Source organism: Suricata suricatta, chromosome 15 (genome assembly GCF_006229205.1).
Source record: "Suricata suricatta isolate VVHF042 chromosome 15, meerkat_22Aug2017_6uvM2_HiC, whole genome shotgun sequence".
Taxonomy (NCBI): Eukaryota; Metazoa; Chordata; class Mammalia; order Carnivora; family Herpestidae; genus Suricata; species Suricata suricatta.
Genome location: NC_043714.1, coordinates 63,904,445 through 63,923,930, shown reverse-complemented (window position 1 = coordinate 63,923,930; position 19,486 = coordinate 63,904,445). Strand labels below are relative to the sequence as shown.

The following is a 19,486-nucleotide window of genomic DNA, read 5'->3' as shown; positions in this document are numbered from 1 at the left end:
CATCTGTGAGGTTTCCGTTGGCGAGCATTAGGAAGGAGCTCACCATGGGAGCTGCGTTAGGCTGGACCCCCCTCTTCGAAGTTCTATGTAAGAGGAAGGATAAATTGTATCATCTTTTGGAGTGTGTGGGAATGTTGCAAACTTCACTGGAAGTTATTTTCAAGGAACTAGCATCTAACAAAAAACATTTTTTTAAGTTTATTTTTGAAAGCGGGGGAGAGGCAGAGAGAAAGGGAGACACAGAATCTAAAGCAGCTCCAGGCTCTCAGCTGTCAGCACAGGACCCAAAGCAGGGCTCGAACTTGAGCGCTACAAGATCATGACCTGAGCTGAAGCCAGGCCCATAACCGACTGAGTCACCCAGGTGCCCCAAGGAACTAGTATTTTTAAAAAGATGCCAGGTGCATACAACTGTCCCACTCCGACATCAGTCATAGCTGGGTAAAAAATGATTGAGCTACAGTGTCCTGTAGGGTTTTCAAATGTCACCCGTGGGACCCTGGGTGACCTCCCATGGGACTCTGGGGCCGCCCTGGCGCAAGGGGATGGGGCAGCCTCTTGACTAGAGCTGCCCCCCTTTCAACAAGCAATACGAGCTCATTTGTAGAAGAGGTTTCCCTTTTCCGGAAACGCTTGTAACAGAAACGTAACAAATAGTCCAACTGAGGAGGACAACCAAATGGCAAATCTTCAAAGATGAAGATAAATTCTATATCAAACTTCAGATCCTTTAATTGGCTAGACAAATTCATGAAACAGCTTCTGCAGACTGAAAAAGAAGGGAAAAAACTTCACAAGATACAAAAGGTATACCTTTTCCACAGTAAAATGGTGTCATTTGGCATTTTTCTAACTGATACTGGTGTCCACACCAATATTCTGGAATTCTCTTTAGAAAGAGTTGGGGAAAACAAGTATTACATACTTGTCACTATCTGTTTAGGAAACAAAGTATTTCACAAAAGAACCACATTCCATGAAAAGTCTGTTTGTTCTGGCGTAAAACAGAATCATTTCCTTAGGAAGTCTGATTCAGATGAAGCCATCTTAAGAAATTCAAATTGACTTGGTTTGTAGACAAGTGAATGTCATCCTCTTTTCTGAATTCCATGAAAATATTTTCGAAATTAACTCGGCCATGTTAGACTATGCTTCTAAACTCAACTGTGCATTATTTCATGGCCTTCACTGCCTAGTAGATGTCAACTCCAGTTATTGAACTTCTTTGCATACACACGTGTGTGTGTGTGTTTAGTAACAGAAGTTTCATTTTTTTCAATGTGGACTTTGTGGAAGTCCATATTTGTGGAATATATTTTTAGCTCTAAATAAATCAACAGGGAGAAGGAGAGTATAGGATTAAGAATTCAGGCTCTGGGACTAAGCTTCCTGTCCCAGCTCAGCCACATATGAGCTCTGTGACCCTCCACGGGCTCTTTCATCTCTCTGTGCCTCGTTGGACTTAACTGTAAAGTAGGAATAATAAGTGTACCTCTCTCCTCAGGCAATGAAGATTACGGGAGTTAACACAGATATGGTAACTCGGCATAGCACCTGGCACACAGTAAGTGCCCAATAAATGTTAGCAACTGGTAACTCCTCTAGTTTCCTTGTGTATCTAGTTGATAAAAGGTTGCTACGGAGATTATTAATAGATGAGCCCTCTTCACACAATTAGAATATAACCAAAGGTATTCCATTTAAAGACGTGGCTGGTCCTTAGTCCACAGACTTCCAGGGCTAAAGGGACATTAGAGAACATCTCGTTCAATGTCTCTATTTCATGGTTGAGGACCCCAAGGCCCAGGGGTGTGAGCACCACCGAGCAAGGCAGAGACACGTCAGGATGTGGTTGCTTCGGATGACACTTTAGACTCTCGGACGCTGTGGCGAAGTTTCCATTATGGGCATCAACTATCACGGCACTGATAAGCCTGTTACCGGAGCGTTCGGTGCCGGTCAGAATGACAAATAAAAGCATTTACATATTTGGAACTGTCAATAGACAAAGTAAATTTGCTTTATAACCTCATGCTATTATTTATGATGCTGACAGAAATGCTTGCACCTGGGATGTTTCTATGCGTTTGCATGTCAAGTATCCTTTGAGAGACATTGTTTAGTTATAACTGTAATACAAAAAACGGTCTGAAATATTAGGAAGAGAAGGGCGGGGCCCCGCCGTGCCAGCACCCCGTTGCACGGACAGGGCGAGCTGCAGGTAATCAAAGTTTTATTTAAAATCAGAGGACACTCAAAAATAAACAATATCATATGCTTGAATTTTTGTCATGACATAGAAAAATGCTTCTGATTACACTTAAAACCTGCGGGTTTTACCCCAACGGAGCATGTACTCTGCAGCGGGTCCCAGTGCTCTGAAAGCAGTGCTCTCTCCCGGTGGCTGGGGCAGGAGGTAGGCTGCGGGCGTCCCTGCAGGGAGGTGTGCTCTTCCTACTCGGAGTGACGATTCTTCTTCTTGTTGTGGCTCTCGATGGCCCTCCGGAGAGCTTCGTCCTGGAGGAGGTCGGACATCCTCACGTCTCGATGGCTACAGCCGATTTTGGGGCAACTGTAAAGGATAAGAGGGTCACTTAACTTTGCTGCCTTCGGCATAAGCTTCTCTCACATGCAGGTGTCTCAGTGAAGACATCTGATCTCCAAAGAGCACGTCTGGGAAATCAGGACTGATGCGCACGCACTCGTTTATTCCCCGCCTGCCCACCGGGGCCAGGCTATGCCAGTGCTGGGGGCACTTCACGGTGCCCACCTTCCAGTGGGGGACACAGACAATCACTGAGTCACCAGAGTGCTTGCTGTATGTTTACTCACGGGAAGTGCTCTGAAGGACAGGAAGCAGGGTTGAGGGAGACAGTGTGGGGTGAGGCTTCTGCAGGGCAGGCCTCACTGAGCAGGTCCCATCTAGAACTAGTGCTGTGTGGGGCCCAGGCAGAGGCCGGAGCCCAGGATGAGGCAGCTTGGTGGCTGGAGTCAAAAAGCAAGGTCAACACGCTAGAGGGAGGGCATTTGGAGAGGACGTCACAGGGTCAGGGGGGCTTTGGATTTTTTTTTTTATTTCTTTATGTATTTTTTTAATGTTTATTTTTGAGAGAGAGAGAGAGAGAGACGGAGCACAAGTGGGGGAGGGGCAGAGAGAAGGAGACAGTATAGGAAGCAGGTTCCAGGTTCTGAGCTGTCAGCACAGAGCCCGACGCAGGGCTCAAACCCACAAACTGCGAGATCGTGACCTGAGCTGAAGTCAGACCAGGAGCCCCTGGATTTTAGGTTAAATATGAAGAGAACACCCTGGAGAGTTCGCCATGGGGGGGGGGATGCCATTTGGGTTCTGTTTAGAACACACGGCTCACATGGCCCTGGTGGCTTCATGCACAGGACAGGCCGCGTGGACACAGGGAGAACAGGAGGTCCCGGCGAGAGGGCCGTGTGGCTGAGGCTGGTGGCAGTGGTCAGCTTCGGGACAGAAGCGGAAACAGGACCCCTAGGACTCGCTGTTGGGTCAGAGGCAGCATGGCAGGGAAGGGAAGGGCCGAGCTTCGTCAGTTCATCCCCCGCTCGTGGGCAGCAGGCGGTCCCCTCTTCTCTAAGGAGAACACCTGGAAACCCAGTGGGGGACGGAGCCCGGACACCCGCTGGCATCTGTTCCCTCTGCAGTGCCCACTAGTCCCTCCCGGCGAAGACACTGCGTGGGCTGCTGCAGACTCAGCGGGGGGGAAAAGCTGTGGTGGAAGAGATCAGGCGTGAGTCACCCCCGGAGGGGGAGGTGCCCGAGGCCACGGCTGTGCTTACACGTGGTGTCCTCTGGCCGTGGGCTGCCTGAAGCCACCGGCTTCTTCTTGGCGGGAACCAGACTTTGGTAGGCTAGCACGCCCACTGTCTGGAGGGGAGGTGACCTGGGTTTGAATTTGGCCAGCATCCACTAGCTTTCTGAGCATCTCTCCGCTCAGATATGAAGTGGGAGCAGAGTTCCTGCTTCCCAGGGCTGCGGGCAACTCTGTGCCTAGCATCCCTGATCATCATGCTTCCGACACGTTCTACTTTAAAAAAAATTATTATTTATTTATTTTTATTTTAGAGAGAGAGTGAGCAAGTGGGGTAGAGGGGCAGAGGTGGAGGAGGGAGAGAGAGAGAGAAAGAGAGAGAGAGATAATCCCACCTACCCTCCTGGGATCATGACCTGAGCTGAAATCAAGAGCTGGACACTCAACCAATGAGTCACCCAGACGCCCCTCTTCTGTCCATTTTAAGTTTGCTGACCTCTCTGTCACTTGCATGTACCTACTGTATACACACACACAGCCGTGCATGCATTTGATTTTCTGTGGGACCCGCCCTGTGCTGGGTTCTAAGCACCCAGCTGTGAAATACAAATATAGGTCCCTGCCCACACAGGGCTCCAGCCCAGTGGCCTGAGACAGCTCTCCGAAAAGCACAGGTATATTAAGACACAACATAACAGCTACAAGACAAGGTCAAAAATAACAAATACGAGACGAAAGACATAAACCAGAAGGGGAAGAAGGTTGATTGCGGGAACTCATTTGTCCAGTGGTAGGAAGCCCCGCTGTTCAACATGAAGGAGAAACAACTTCTTGGCTTGAGCTTCCTGGGCCAAGAAGTAACAAGTGTAATGGATAATATGCTTGCTAACAATATGTATTTTTAAAAATACTGAAATGAGCCCATAGCGGCAGGTACGCGTGCTAAAATGTGATTATAAAAATCATATCACAGGAAGGACGCATTGCCCTAATCCTCTCTCCATCACATCCTGTGATGGGATCTGCTAGGGATGCGTCCTTCTGACGACTTGGCTTTGTGCTAGAGTGAGGACTGGAGCCACCTGAGAAGGTCTCGCACTGTTTCTCAAAGTGAACCGTTTCTTTAACCATGAAGGCCAAGAGCTGAGATTCTGAGGATATAGACACCTTCACGATCCACCCAAAGCAGGTCCCTGGGATGACACGTGCCAGGGTCACCCTCACCCCACACTGACCAACCTGGTGAACATGGACTGTCACAGCGAGCCCGGGGCTCTCCCCACTTCCTAGAGCTGAATCTTTTTTTGATAGTTTTTTTTTAAACATTTAAAAAAAATTATTATTGAGAGAGAGAGACAGAGCCCAAGTGGGGAGGGTCAGAGAGGGAGGGAGACACAGAATCCGAACCAGGCTCCAGGCTCCAAGTTGTCAGCATGGAGCCCAACCTGGGGCTCGAACTCACAAACTGTGAGATCATGACCTGAGCTGAAGTCCGATGCTCAACTGACTGAGCCACCCAGGCACCCCTCTAGAACTGAATCTTTAGTGCCGACAGCCAGACAGTGAATAAGCGTGGAGAGGAATGGGGAGGCCGACGTGGGGAGGACTTCTGGTGACAGCAGGGGGGAGGCTGATGTGGGGAAGACTTCCATTGACAGCAGGGGCCCTGTCAGGAAGCGCCAGGACTGAGAATGTCTGATGGGATCAACTGCACACCCGCTGCCAAGCCTGCAGGCATTCCTCTCAATGGGACAGTGGATGGAGCCAGGGTGACCTATGTCAAACAGAATTCTGACCCCACTTAGGGGATCGACTCTGGGGGCTGAGGCATTAACCAAGAAGCCCTCCCAAGGGGGAACAGATGGTCTCCTGACACGAATACAGGCTCAAGAGTGAAAGAGACATGGGCTCAAGTCTCCTGGCCGTGACCCTCTGGGCAAGTGGCTTTAATTCCTGTGGCCCAGTCTCTTCTGGGGGCTAGGGTCATTGTGAGAGGTAAGCAGGGTGATGTATGACGAGGGTCGAGGACTCGGCTTAGGTGCCACACAGATTCTGCCTTGGCCGCGGCTTCGGCTCCCAAGAAGCCTGCGGAGAGGAGGTGGCCCGCTGACGATACTGGGACACGGGCGGGCCACGACGCACGGGGTGCTGTGGCAGCATGAACGAGGGGCACTCTGCCCAGCACGAGTGAGGGCTCAGGGGAGACTTCCTGGAGGAGAGGCTGATGCAGGAGCTGGGGGAGAGCCTTGTGTCTCACGCCACCTCAAATAAACAAACACAAGTTTTTGAGCTGCAGAGGATAAGACGAGGCCGTGATGATGTGATCCTGAATCAGGGCACTCCTTCTCTGGAGAAAGAACACTCTCTAGAAGCTTAGTTCATTAATCCCCAGGACATCCTGGTGAGCAAGACAGGTGTGGCAATACCCAATCCTAAGCTCTCGCGTCACTGCTGTGCAGAAGTCAGACCTGCAAGCCTCAAAGGGGAGGCTGGGTCCTGAACTCGGGTCACCGACAGGGCAGAACCTGCCACCAGAGCAGCAGGCAAGCATGCAAGCGTCTACTGAGCACAGAGAGCACGTCTCAGGGGTCCCAGAAGGCGACAGGGAACCCTGGCCCCAGTCTCAGCTCCAAAGTACAAGATCGTGAGCTCCTGGATCTGGGTCCCAAGAAGTCTAGGGTCCAATTCAGCTCCCGAAAGAGGCCCATGGCTATCTCTGGAAGTCTGAGTGGGATGAATTCCCGTCATACCTAAACACACCGAGTCACTTTGTCCCACATCCTTTGAGTCTCAAATAATGTGTCACTAGGCAGTGAGGTAAGTAATAACAATGCTGCGGGTCTCCACCTTTAAAACCGGACTGTTTGTTTAGCGTTCTGTAGTTCAAAAGGAGCTTTCTCTTAAGTGGTTTGCTTCTCCACTGCCAAGAAATGTCCTGGTCCGGACCTAGATTGGAATTTCCTCGCTGTTTCTTGAATCCTAAAATTCCAGGAGATGTTGCGATTATTTCTACTCTGCGGATGGAGAAATCGAGGCCCCGGGGAGTTAAACGGCCTGTTGGCCAATGGAGAAATAGGGACTGCAGGCATAATGCCCTTCACGACAGACTGCCGGTCAACTTGATTTTGGTCTACATGCTGATCATGTTTGTTGAACACGGTTCCTGTTCTTCAACAAGAAAAGGAAAGAACTGAGTGTGGAGCACTGGAGATCTGTTATTAATATGAGGATCATAAGGCCGCTTTGTCGGTAAGAACACACATGGCCCAATTATTCAGGAAGCTGTTTTAACGACTGTACTTTCCTGAGGGCTATGGTCTCCACGATTATAGTCTGACTCAAGCTGGTGGAGAGAGGTCTTCCCAGAGACTGAAGTGACGACAGGAAAATTCAGTCAGCGCCCAGTAATGAAAGAACTCCAGTCTAACCAAACATGAACTAGAACCATCTAGGAGGAAAAACCTACATGTCTCCAACTGGATGTGTCACGGACCTTTTTAAGCACAGGGGACCCAGGACTGTTCAGCATGCTCACATGCATCAGGGGAAATGACACTACTTCCTGCTTGCTCCGGAAGCTCTGGAGCAGCTGATGGGGAGACCCGGAAGTGTCGTCTGCCGCCCCCCCCATCTTCTCCTGCTCGCACCTGGCTACGTCTCAGACGGCTTCACTGGTGCCGCCTTCTTCTAACTCTCTTCATTAATGAGGGGGGCGCCTTTCTGAAGGCCCATGTGGGGCCCTGAGCTGGGTGCCGAGGGGGGTGGGGTGAGCAGGGCAGGGCTGGCCTGGCCCTGCCCAGAGCCAGGCCACAGTCCTGGGCTTGCTCTCAGCAGTCACATGCCCAGAGCTGTCCCCGTGGAGCAGGGGGAGCGGGTTTGGCTCCCGTGTACCAACAACCTCACAACGACACCCTGAGCTCAGAGCCCTCTCTCTGGTTCAAACTGCCATGTTTTCTGCACCTTCTGCCTGCACACTCCAAATGGCGGTGTTGCTAGGACCTCAGGCTTAGCACGACCCCAACTGTGCCTCGCACAATCCTTCCTAGATGTGCTCCTAGTTCCCCCACCTTCTGTGCTCCTAGTTCCCCCACCTTCTGGACACCTGGTTTAGAAATGACAGTCCTCCTCTACTCCCTCTTCCTCCCTTCAACTCTCAGTTGCCAAATCCCGCCAGCTCTGCCTCCATGGTGGCCCCGTTCCCGTCCCCTTGTATCTGTGACTCTTGCCTCGGTCAGGCTCCCATCACTGTAACTTAATCTCCTGCAAATGCGTCCTCACTGACATTGTCACCTCACGCCTTTTTAACCCATGCCACGAACTGTCCAGCCTGACACCCCGTATTCCCTCAACCCCCTGCAAGGTTGTCTCATGCCTACAGAACTATGGCAGCAAGACGGGACGGTGGGGGTGGCGGAGCTGGCGTTTACCAGCCTTGCCCCAGGCCAGGGGCTTGGAAGTGCTTCACACAGATCATGTTCAAATTTCAAACACACCAGGGGGGCAATCACAACTATCATCACCAATTTATAGATGAGGACACTAACGAAATCCCGACCTTTAACGCCTCTAAGAGAATCTCTCTACCACTCGCCTTAGTGTCGCTGTCCGCAGTGGCCTTCTATTTCCTCTCGAATGTACAAGAATGACAACTGTTCTGTCTGACCACCAAGGAGCACTGGCTCTGAACGGGGCAGGCCTCTTGGCTAGAAGGACTTGTCACCATTCTCTGAGCCCTTCTCATTCGGGGCGCCTGGGTGGCTCAGTCGGTTGAGCAGCCGAGAGTTCGAGAGTTCAAGCCCCACACTGGGCCTATGGGTGTCTCAGTGCAGTCTGCTTTGGATCCTCTGTCCCACTGCCCGCCACCCCCGCCCACCCCACCCCCTGCTCCTCCCCTGCTTATACACTCTCTCTCAAAAATAAATTGAAATCCTTCTCATTTTTTCAAGGCCCAGGAAAAACACTACCTTCTCTGTAAACCTCCCACACTTCTTCCACTTGGGACTTAATTGTTATTATTATGAATCTATGAGAATCAGCAGAATTTACCCTAAGTTATAGAGAGGCATGACAGAAAAATAAACTTTTCTAAATGATGCTACTCACTTGCTTCCAAATAGCATGTACGATTCAAAAGAAAAAAAAAAGCCAAAGGATATTAGAAAGCCAAATAGGTAAAATTAAGAAGATACATTTAAATGTAAGCAGGGTCTTGGAGTCACTACCCCCATCCACTGGGCTCATGAGAAACGCACCTTGGTATCAGTGACTGTCCCTTTCCAAATCTGACTCTGGCGGAAGGTCACAAACTTAAAAAAAAAAAAAAAAAAAAGGAAGAGCTGCAAAGTGGAACTATCTGGGAATATCTATTCTTAGCAATTATTGTTTTAACAAATTAATAGTTTGTTTTCCCGAGAATGAACACAGAAAAAAAAAAGTCAGTAGAAAGGGAAGGCTCAGATGTTCAGAAGCAAAAGGAAATGATATTCACAGGGATACTGGAAGGCTGATTAGGGAAGGCTGGGGAAATACAGGGTCTCGACTGGGACTCAAAAATGTACTTGATCGCTCTGAGTTTTGCAACCAGTAGGCCATTCTTCTAGAATAAATAGGGTAAACGACTTGACTTAATGACCATCAAGATTATGTAGAGTCTCAAATACCCTATCTCTGAGCCCACGCCCACAGGAGAAGCGGTGGGGAATTCCAATTCTGGGTCTGGACCAGCACATTTCTGGGTGATGGGGAAGGGAGCTCCACTTCAAAGTGACTGTTATCAAAAGTCCACTGAGACCTGGTCACACCTGCAATTCCATTCCTAGGACAAATCTGCGATAAGGGACCAAGAAATGCCAAACTGAATTACAGCCAGCCACCTCTGGACTCCGTGTTATCCCAAAAGCAGAATCACGATCCTCCCGGGCTGAGCCCCAGAGGGGCAGGGATGTGCAGGTGAGGGGTGGGGACTAGAAATATATATAATATAGGTGTAAAAGGAAGATTCTCCGAGTATTCCAATTAAGCAACAAATTTTCATTGAAGTGATCCAAAAATTTATTTGAACCTTTTGGGATGCTATTTAAGCAATTAAAGATATGAAAGGTTTTCCCTGACAATGAAATCTTGACCAGAACTCTGGATATAAATCTTATCTCAGAACATTTTAAACAGGTTACCTGTATGGCAGGATGCAAAACCAACCAACCAACCAACCAAAAAAACCCTGCCATTCTTTCTTTTTTACGTAAGTATACATGGGAAGGGAAAAAGAAATCTTTTATTATCAGAGTTCTCTGTTATTTTTTTTCAGGCTATAGCACAATTTCATAAAAACTCCAATTATTTAACGATGAGCATTCCACTCAATTCCTTTTTCTCCTGTTTCGAAAGCATGGCTGAAATGTCTTTACCTTCTTCCTGGACAGACTACTAATTTTTCTGTCATGTATTGTTTTTCCAGAAAGCCAGCTTTCATGTTTATACTATGAGTGAGGTGAATGGGCTTGGGGGGGGGCATTTAAGTATCTTTTCCTCCAGCGTGAGCACCCCACCTCTGACCGACCGCCACCAGGAAGGCTCACTTCCCTTCCTGCACCAACTCACCAGGCCTTTTTCTTCCTCCTGTGCTTGGACTCAATCATGCGAACAATGGCTTCCTCTTCATAGGTGTGGCCACACACTTTATTTTTCACTGGTTTCTTCATTTCCATCTGCAATCAAGGAGGCATTCAGCTTTCAGGAATGATAATGATCCGCTTCCAGTAACTTCTCCAAGTCACCAAATTATTTGGCACTGTTTTTTCCTCATCTCGGGGCTTCCTATGTTTACCCTCCCCGTCTCATGGCTTTAGATTTACTAGGGCAGACGGCCACAGAGGAAAAGGCAGGGAGACCGTGGCTCCAAGGTCAGCGGGCCTATGAGCCAAGAATTTCTCCCTCTGTCCCTCAGGGCATGGGTGACTGCAAAGCCCTGCCAGCCCAGGAGCCTCCCACGCATCCTCTTGGACCTCATCACTTTCCTTTCTTGCCTCCTTAACCTGGACGTGAGATCAAGTTAGAAAAGCAAACAGGAGTCTTTTGCCTCTTAGTCTTTCTGGGAAGGAGGAGGAGGCATGGTACCTGCGTAATGGGGCAGATGAAGTTGGTCTGACTTTGGGTCACAATCATATCTTCATCAACTCCTTCTGTGCCATCAGCCTCTCTGTCAGCTTGAAGACCATCTAGAGGGAAAAAGGGAAGTCGCTGAGCCTCCCTGGTCTTACAATGTGCCAAGGACAGGAAGGATTGGAAGGAAGGAGGTTAATCGTTTCCCAGTATCTGTTGGGAGCCCTGCTAGGCACTTGGATGTGCATTAACTCTTTCACTCTGAAAAGAATCCCGTGTGGTAGGCAGGATTCCGCCCACATTCGATAAGGAAACAGACTCGGAGCAGTGAAATAACTTTTTCAAAATGACGGAGAATTAATTTCTGAGGGCGTACTGTCCAGTAATCAAGAGTGTGGCTTTGGACTCGGAAGGACCTGATTATCTCTTTCACATCCGGCTGTGGGGCCTTAGCTGGCAAGATCTTTTTTGCAAGCTTCCACTTTACAGCTCTCTTGCAAAGATAACAGGAGACGAAGAACGTAGCATGCTTTGCACAGCCCCTGGCACAAGGAGACATTCAACAAATGGTAACCACTGTCAGGTAGCTCTGGGGTTCTCAAGCCTCTTGGTCTTACAACACGTTTATACTTTACGAAATTACTGAGGACCCCAAAGCATTTCTTTGGAGTTATAGTTATCAATATTTGCGTAGTAGATATTAAGACTGAGGATTTAAAAAATACGCATTTATTAATTCTTAAAAGAAAAAAAAGCAACTTCAGGGGTGCCTTGACTGGCTCAGCTAGGGGGAGCATGTGACTCTTGATCTCGGGGTCATGAGTTTGAGCCTCACGTTGGGTGTAGAGACTACTTAAATAAATACAACCTAAGGAATTATATTTTCCAGAACAACAAAAAAAAGGATTAGAGATAAAAGTGGCATTGCTTTTACATTTTTGAAAATACCTTCACTGTTAGGCTTAAGAGAAGATAGTTGGACTTTGGTAAGTGTGTAAGCATCTAGTCTGTTGTCAGATCATGTGCAGCCACTGGAAAAACACACTTATGGAAAGACAGAGAGTGAAAGTGACATCTTAGTATTATTATGAAGATAGTTTTGACCTCATGGGTACGCAGAAAGGCTCTCAGAGAACCCTAAGGGCCCCTGGACCCCACTCTGAGAACTGCTGAGCACATGCCTGGTAGGGCTGACTTTCGGTCGCTTATTTGATTCTGAAATCTACGTTCTGTTCCTTTCATCACACTTGGATGGCTTCTAAATAGGACAATGAGACTAAGTCTCCCACATGAAAGCTTTTCTTTCTGGAGAAGTGAGACATCATTTTGCACAAACATCAAAGATCAAATAGCTTTTCAAACACAGGTGTTGACAATACCTTCCTTCCTCTTTCCTCTCTCACTCCCCTTCGGGTCCTTACTCCCTTCTCCCTTCCCGTCCTTCTTCATTCTGGTAAAATGACATCGACATTCAACATTGCTTTGTTTTTACTGTGTGAGGGAAATCCTTGTCTCAGGTTCCGACGGTCCTGCACAACGTTCAGTTCCTAGAACTGATGACCCTGGCCTCCCACCTCTGCCAGACGGAGCATCTGTCCAGAAAAGTACTACTGGGGGCAGGAAAAGAACCACAGTGGGCTTGTTCAAGGTCACCCAGTGAACTAATGGCTGCTACCCAGGGATTCTGCCTTCAATTACTCTGTTCTTTCTTTTTCTTTCTCTTTCCTTCCTTCCCTCCCTCCCTCCTTTCCTTCCTTCCCTCCCCCCGCCTTCCTTCCTTCCTTCCTTTTTTGGTAGGGGTTTCACCTTGTTTTAGCAGACTACTGCTATTTGTATGCCCGCCTGTATTTTCCTAGAGAAATGTCCCTCAAGGCAGCTCTAATTCCTTGAAGAAGGCAAGTGGAGACCTTGGGGCCGAGGAGTGCCCAGGCAGAGCATTTGTAACTACTGGCTATGAAGGTACGGAGCCTGGGGCCTTCTAACTTTTCAAGGACCTGTAAAAATGTTGGAGACCTTGAAGATTATTTGTTGGTTTCAAAACAGTATAACACCAGAGCTGAATTAATAAATGATAAACGTCTACAGACTGTAATGTTAGGTTTACTTCATTAATTGCTGACTTGGCAATCAAAAATATTTCCTTTGGAAGCAATATGTAGGCTGGACTTAGGTTTTAACTTCATAATTCTCAAGTATGCTAGGATAATTTCTGATAAATTAATAGACAATTCTAAGTTACTTGTAACCAAACTATTTCCAAAGCAAAACCATGAAAATATTTTTTAAAAATTCTGTCAGCAATAAGATTATATTTAATGTGAAGGCTGTCATACTTTAGTATGTTTGCTGTGATGTGGGATGGGACCAATGAAGGGCTTTTGGGTCTCCCAGGACCTGTCGGTATTCATGTAGCAAGAGTTAGACTCCTAGAGGAGTCTTTTATCAGCCCAGTGATTGCTTGTAATGGCTCAGGAAAGTTGGACAAGTAAAAAGAAAAGTCTAGGAGCAGAGCTAAGAACATTCTGTCTCTTTAATTCACTTTCCAAAGCCTCCTCCTGTGGGCAGTCACTGCCAATTTCTCCTTATGCATTGGATAGTCAGAATCAAGGTCTTTGTCCATTTCTTACAGGGTTCATTCGGAACTGATAGCAGATTTCTGACCATATATGTTATACTGTGGAATTCACCAGAAAAATCTGTGAGATGAATAACAGAGTTCAGCCAATGTGAAAGACTGTGGGTTTGTTTTCTATTTTTAAATTTCAAAAGGTAGAGGAAGCAGAAAGCACCACTCAATTGCAATGCCAACCGCTAAGGAAGGCTGAGTGGGGAACTCAGAAACCGTAGGTGGCTATCAGCGTCCGTGATCACGAAAGAAGGTAACAAAAGTAAGACTGAGGAAGAATGCCATGTGGTGAGTAATAGCCCACGGACGGAGAGTCTAAAAAGAGAAAGATTCTCAAGAGCTAGACTTCTCTTGAGACAGAACATTTCCTCACCCAAAATCTTTATTTATAGAAAGTGATATGAATGTTGGGATCTACAAAGTGCTAACAAAAGGTCATATCTGGAGATAATTATCAGTTACAGTGATTAAGCTGATCCAAAGCTAAAACTTAAAAAATTTTTTTTTAAGTTTTATTTATTTATTTTGAGAGAGAAAGAGAGGGGAAAGAGAAAGAAAGAAAGAGAGAGCATGAGCAGGGGAAGGGCAGAGAGAGAATCCCAAGCAGGCTCCACACTGTCAGAGCAGAGCCTGACATGGGGCTCGAACTCACAAACTGTGAGGTCATGACCTGAACTGAAATCAAGAGTCGGATACTTAACCAAGTGAGCCACCCAGGCACCCCTAAAACTTTTTGATAAGCTTTTAAAAGAAAGACCAGAGAGACAAATATAGATCATCTACTATGACCACGTAAGTTTGAAAACTGGAATTATCGATCCTAATTCTCTCATACACCTGAGAAATCTGAAATCTAAAGGCATTCTAGATGTTGTTCAAACATAGGCAGGGATTTAGTAAATCAGTGTATGGTTCTATTTTCTTGGCCTGATTACGGTGAATACTAAAACCAGCGCATAGGTTTTGGGAGTCATTCTTTCATCCCCCAGATTATTATTTTAATAACAGTAGCACCTCAAGTTTACTGACTGTTACACAGCAGCACTGTACTAAACACTTTATATATATTACTGCATTTAATCCTCACAAAATATCCCTGAAGAACAATTCTGTTATTATTCCCATTGTATAGACAAGAGAATTTAAGCTCCACAGTATTTTTTTTAAGTTTAGTTATTTATTTTTGAGAGTAGGGGAGGGGCAGACAGAGAGGGAGAGCAAATCCCAAGCAGGCTCCTCACTGCTGGTGTGGCGGGGCTCGATCCCACGAACCTCTAGATCATGAGCCGAAACCAAGAGTCAAACACTTAACTGAGCCAGTCCGGCGCCCCAAGCCCCAAAATAGTTTTACGACAAAAAGTAGGAAAACAGCAATCTTATAATGAAATAAGTGGATTAAATTGATTTAATTATTACAGAGTTCACAAAAGTTTTTCTTATTATAAAGAAAAAACATAGGAAAACTCGTCATATTGCATTCTATATGCACACACAGGGTATACTACTAGAACAGGCCGGCTGTCAACCTGTGGTCCAATGGGCAAATCTCACACCTGGCCCTCCCTCCGTGCCCGGGCCCTGGGCCCCCCAGCGATGTGCTGCGGGAGGAAGTGACAGGAACTAAGTTCCTTAGACAGGAACTAAGTCCCAGAGTACCCAGAAGGGATGTGTCCCGGTGTGAGGTAGATACCTGAATGGGATTTCTTGGGGTGTCACACAATGAACACGAAACGGAAGGAGAAGCTGTGGAAATGCTTGAAGTGGTAATTAAGTGAACAATCCAGAATTCCAGAAGTCTGTGAATATTCCCTAGTGATGTAAAGGTAGGGGTAGGGAGGGCACACTGTTGAACCCCAAGATGTGGGTTCATGGTTAGTCAGCTCTGACGGGGGGTGAGGAGCCAAACAGCTCTGCCTTCGGCCTTCCCCAGTCAGCCATCATCCTTCTAGATGCTCTTGGAATTATTCTTACTTAACCACTTTCCTTCGTTCCTCACATCCGAACCACTGGCGAGTTCTGTGAACTGGTTCTAAACCGCAGTCCCTAAACCCCAATCTAGCTGCTGCCCCTGATTTCCACCATGTCCCAGCCCAGACCACCAGGGCCTGCGCCCAGCCCCTGCAGCAGCCTCCTGCCCGGAATCTCTGCTGTGACAAGGGTTGCGAGGCTCCCGTGCACAAGTGGCCCGTGGAGCCAACCTCCCTGAGCAGTCTCTCGCGCACCCACCACGCTTGACTCACACTTGTTTTTTCTCCGCTTCTGGAACATGCCACGCTCTTTCCCATCTTTGGGCTTTTACACTAAGCTGACTGGAATGTTCCTTCTCCCGATCTTTGCTTTTCCTACTCCTTCTTGTCATTTGAAAATGTCAGTTTAAATGTTACCTCTCTGGAGAGGCCGTCTCTGATGTCCCAAGCTAAGAGACCGCCCCAGGGCGCTCTACGGCATCTCCCGGGCGTGACTGTGCACTGCACGTGTCCGCAAAGGGCCGCTCTCTGGTCAATCTCCCTCCCCGCCTCCCCGCCCCGGTTCTCTTCCAGGAAAGTGGGGACTTTATGGTCTTGGTTACTGATGTTTTCCTAGAGTCTAAATATCCTTGGTGTGGAGGAGTACATGTTCAAGAAACATCTGATTAGTAGAGTGCTTCACCTGACAAGGCAGGAGTGGGTGTATTTTTCATAAGGATGTAGTTCAGGTATTTCACAGACATGGTAACACACACACACACACACACACACACACACACATTCTCACACAATGATGATTTTACAGCTTTTTTTTTGAGAGAGAGAGAGAGAGAGAGAGAGAGAGAGAGAGAGAGAGAGAGCATGAGCAGGGGAGGGTCAGAGGGAGGGGGAGACACAGAATTTGAAGACAGGCCCCAGGTTCTGAGCTAGCTGTCCACTCTACTGTCCTGTTGGTTGCCCGCCATTGTATCTCTTTCTTCCAGAGACCGGGGGCCTGTCCCCGAACGCCAGGCCAACCTGCCACTTGAACCTGCTGATTCCTGGTTTCCACGAGTCTCGGGTACAAGCTCAGACTCAACAGAGCCCACTGCGGGGCTCAAACCCACGAACCGCGAGATCATGACCTGAGCCGAAGTCAGACGCTTAACCTACTGAGCCACCCAGGCACCCCGATTTTACAGCTTTTAAGCAAACAACAGAAAGAACTTCACTCTGGCTTGGGGTGCGGCCTGGGACCCTGAATTACATGTCAAAGACAGGAAGTAAATATAAGTTTTACAATTATAGTTGGCCGTGTGGTAATTATAATGGAGAGTCCAGACATGGTCTTGTGGTCAGAAAATACATTCGGTCCTGGCCACACACAGCCCTGGTATTAGTCATTTGTCTGTCTTCAGGCATCCCAAATTTGGCTTCCAGTAAGACAATTTTATGCCAGCTGGGGGAAAAAGTTGATTACTGTGTGCTTTTTCAATTAAGCCTGAACATTTTTCTAAAAAAGTACTTTTCTCTTGCAAGTTAGGAGCGTATGAAGAAAAGACTTCACAAATGTTTACCGTCGGCTCTGTCCGGGTTATTTTACTTGCTATTCCAGACAGAGTATTTGGAGAGGCTGAGCTGGTAAGGGAGACCTGGGGGCCTCCCTAAGGTGCAAAAAAACATGGAGTCACAGCCGAAACTCCATAGCTACCTAGTTATAGACTTTCAAACTGCCTACGTTTCTGCAGCATGTTTCAGTGCCAATGCCTGATTTGTTCTCCCTCCAAGGAAGCTGCAGCTGCAGCAAAAAAACATGGAGTCACAGCCGAAACTCCATAGCTACCTAGTTATAGACTTTCAAACTGCCTACGTTTCTGCAGCATGTTTCAGTGCCAATGCCTGATTTGTTCTCCCTCCAAGGAAGCTGCAGCTGGGTCTACCAGCAGCCCCACCTGTGAATGTGTCCTAGCCTCTAAGCAGAAAATGAAGGAGGTCAGCAGGCTCAGTCCCTCTGGCTTGGATGTAAGAGCAGTGGGGGTGCGCATGGGCTGTTTTGAGGTCCAGTCTACTGTCCTGTTGGTTGCCCGCCATTGTATCTCTTTCTTCCAGAGACCGGGGGCCTGTCCCCGAACGCCATGCCAACCTGCTACTTGAACCTGCTGATTCCTGGTTTCCATGAGTCTCGGGTACAAGCTCAGACTCTGCAATGTGTCTACAGCTTCTGCAGAATGAAGATGCAGATCGTGCACAGAGAGGGGCCTATGTAATTAAAGATCTCCTAGATGTCATTAACCTTCACAGGATGGCAAGGTCAGCAAACACATTTTCAATAAACATGGATGGAGGTAACACAGTTCCATCAGGGCACTGGTTAGAACATAATAAGGATCCAATAAACGTTATTTATCATACTTTTACCACTACAATGGGCTAGGGACAATCTTTGTCATTGGCAAAAAGACAGTCCTTGACTTCAGGGGGCTCAGTCACACAGGACGACAGAGACACAGTGCAAAAGGGTCTTGCGAGGATAACACACACACAACCTGCATTTGCTGGGGTGATCTGTTGCCCCCTTAGCTGGGAGCACTTCATTCATAGCCCCCCAGGTCAACGTTCTGATTAATGTTCTTCCTTTTCTCAGCTATGAGCGATACTCATCTCAGATTCTGTGCAGTTGGAGAAGCTATCAATCCAAACCGATCCCTGCAGCCAGGCTCCCTTCTCTGAAATCCGAGAACGCCTGTGGCCTTACTGTATTCTTAGCTTAAACTTCTTAATTGTAAAGTTGGAATTTCTCTCCCAGGTAGACGGGAAGCTCCTTGAGGACAAGCACTGTGTGTCCAAGTCAAGCCAACTCAACACAAGTCGCATTTACGGAACACCTGCTCTGGGCCAAACTCCACACGAGTGCCAGGTGTAGATACGAAGAGCACTAAGATCGGGTCTGGTAGGGAGACAGTTACAAATACTGAACATTGTGTGCAATGAATGTAATGATAACAAATATGAACTAATAAATGTGTTTTTGTACAAAGTACGTGAGTGACGTCTGAAGGAGGGGTGAGGAATCAACATGAACCTGGAGGAGAGAGAGAGACGACCAGGGGTGCCTGGGTGGCTCAGATGGTTGAGTGGCTAACTTTGACTCAGGTCACGATCTCACAGTTTGTGAGTTTGAGCCCCACACCGGGCTCACTGCTGTCAGCTCAGAGCCCGCTTTGGATCCAGTGTGCCCCCCCACCCCGTCCCCATGCCCCTCCCCTGCTCACACTCTCTTTCTCTAAAATAAATAAAACGATAAGAAAAAAAAATTTTTCACAATAATGGTAAAAAGAAAGTGACAACGAAGCCAGGTTCCTCGGGGAGGTATTTTAACAAGAAGGAACTACTATACTTAGGAACATGGGCTTTATCACCTGGGTACTCTTGCCAGTTACTTTATCTTTCTTTGCTTCAATCTCCTCAGCTGTCAAATGGAGCTAATAACCACACTCCATGGAGCTGTATGAGGAATAAGTGAGTTAATCTATGAAAGGTTCTTAGAATGGTGCCTGGCAAATAGGAGGTGATCAATAAATACAGTTACGATTATTGATATTATTCTTGGAATCCCCACAGAGCTAGCATAGAGTGGGCATGTGCAACACAGATGCTCAATTAAATATAAAAAGGATGTGCTATGGAATCACCCAAAGAGAAATGACAGGATTGTCCAACCCAGGACTCTAAGTGGGACAAGCCCCTCCATGCCCCAGGGCACAGCAAGGTCTCAATGAGCCCACTTGCTGCCGGCTGACACAGCTCAGTCAATGTCTTCAACGTGCTTCCACAGCTCTTTCCACACTCTCCCAAGACCCTGAAAGTAAACTGAACAAAGAGTTTCAGACGTTCTCTTCCAAATGTGCTGACACTTTTTAAAAGTTTTTGTAAAAAATATTTATTTATTTTTTTAATTTGAGTAATCTCTACACCCAATGTAGGGCTCGAACTCAGGACCCAAGGTCAAGAGTCTCATGCCCCTCTGACTCAGC

General features: G+C 47.5%; 1 protein-coding gene across 7 annotated transcripts in view; it reads right to left on the bottom strand.

Annotated features, from left to right (window-relative positions):
• Window positions 1-707: 707 nt before the first annotated feature.
• Window positions 708-19,486, bottom strand: part of NSMCE2 (NSE2 (MMS21) homolog, SMC5-SMC6 complex SUMO ligase) — a 209,958-nt gene continuing 191,179 nt past the window's right edge. For all 7 annotated transcript variants that reach the window (XM_029923849.1, XM_029923848.1, XM_029923850.1 and 4 more), the window contains 3 exons: window positions 10,896-10,996; window positions 10,380-10,486; window positions 708-2,572 (listed from right to left, as the gene is read on the bottom strand). In XM_029923849.1, the coding sequence (XP_029779709.1) occupies window positions 2,455-2,572; window positions 10,380-10,486; window positions 10,896-10,996 (326 nt within the window). In that variant the 3' untranslated portion in view covers window positions 708-2,454. The remainder of the gene's footprint in view (window positions 2,573-10,379; window positions 10,487-10,895; window positions 10,997-19,486) is intronic.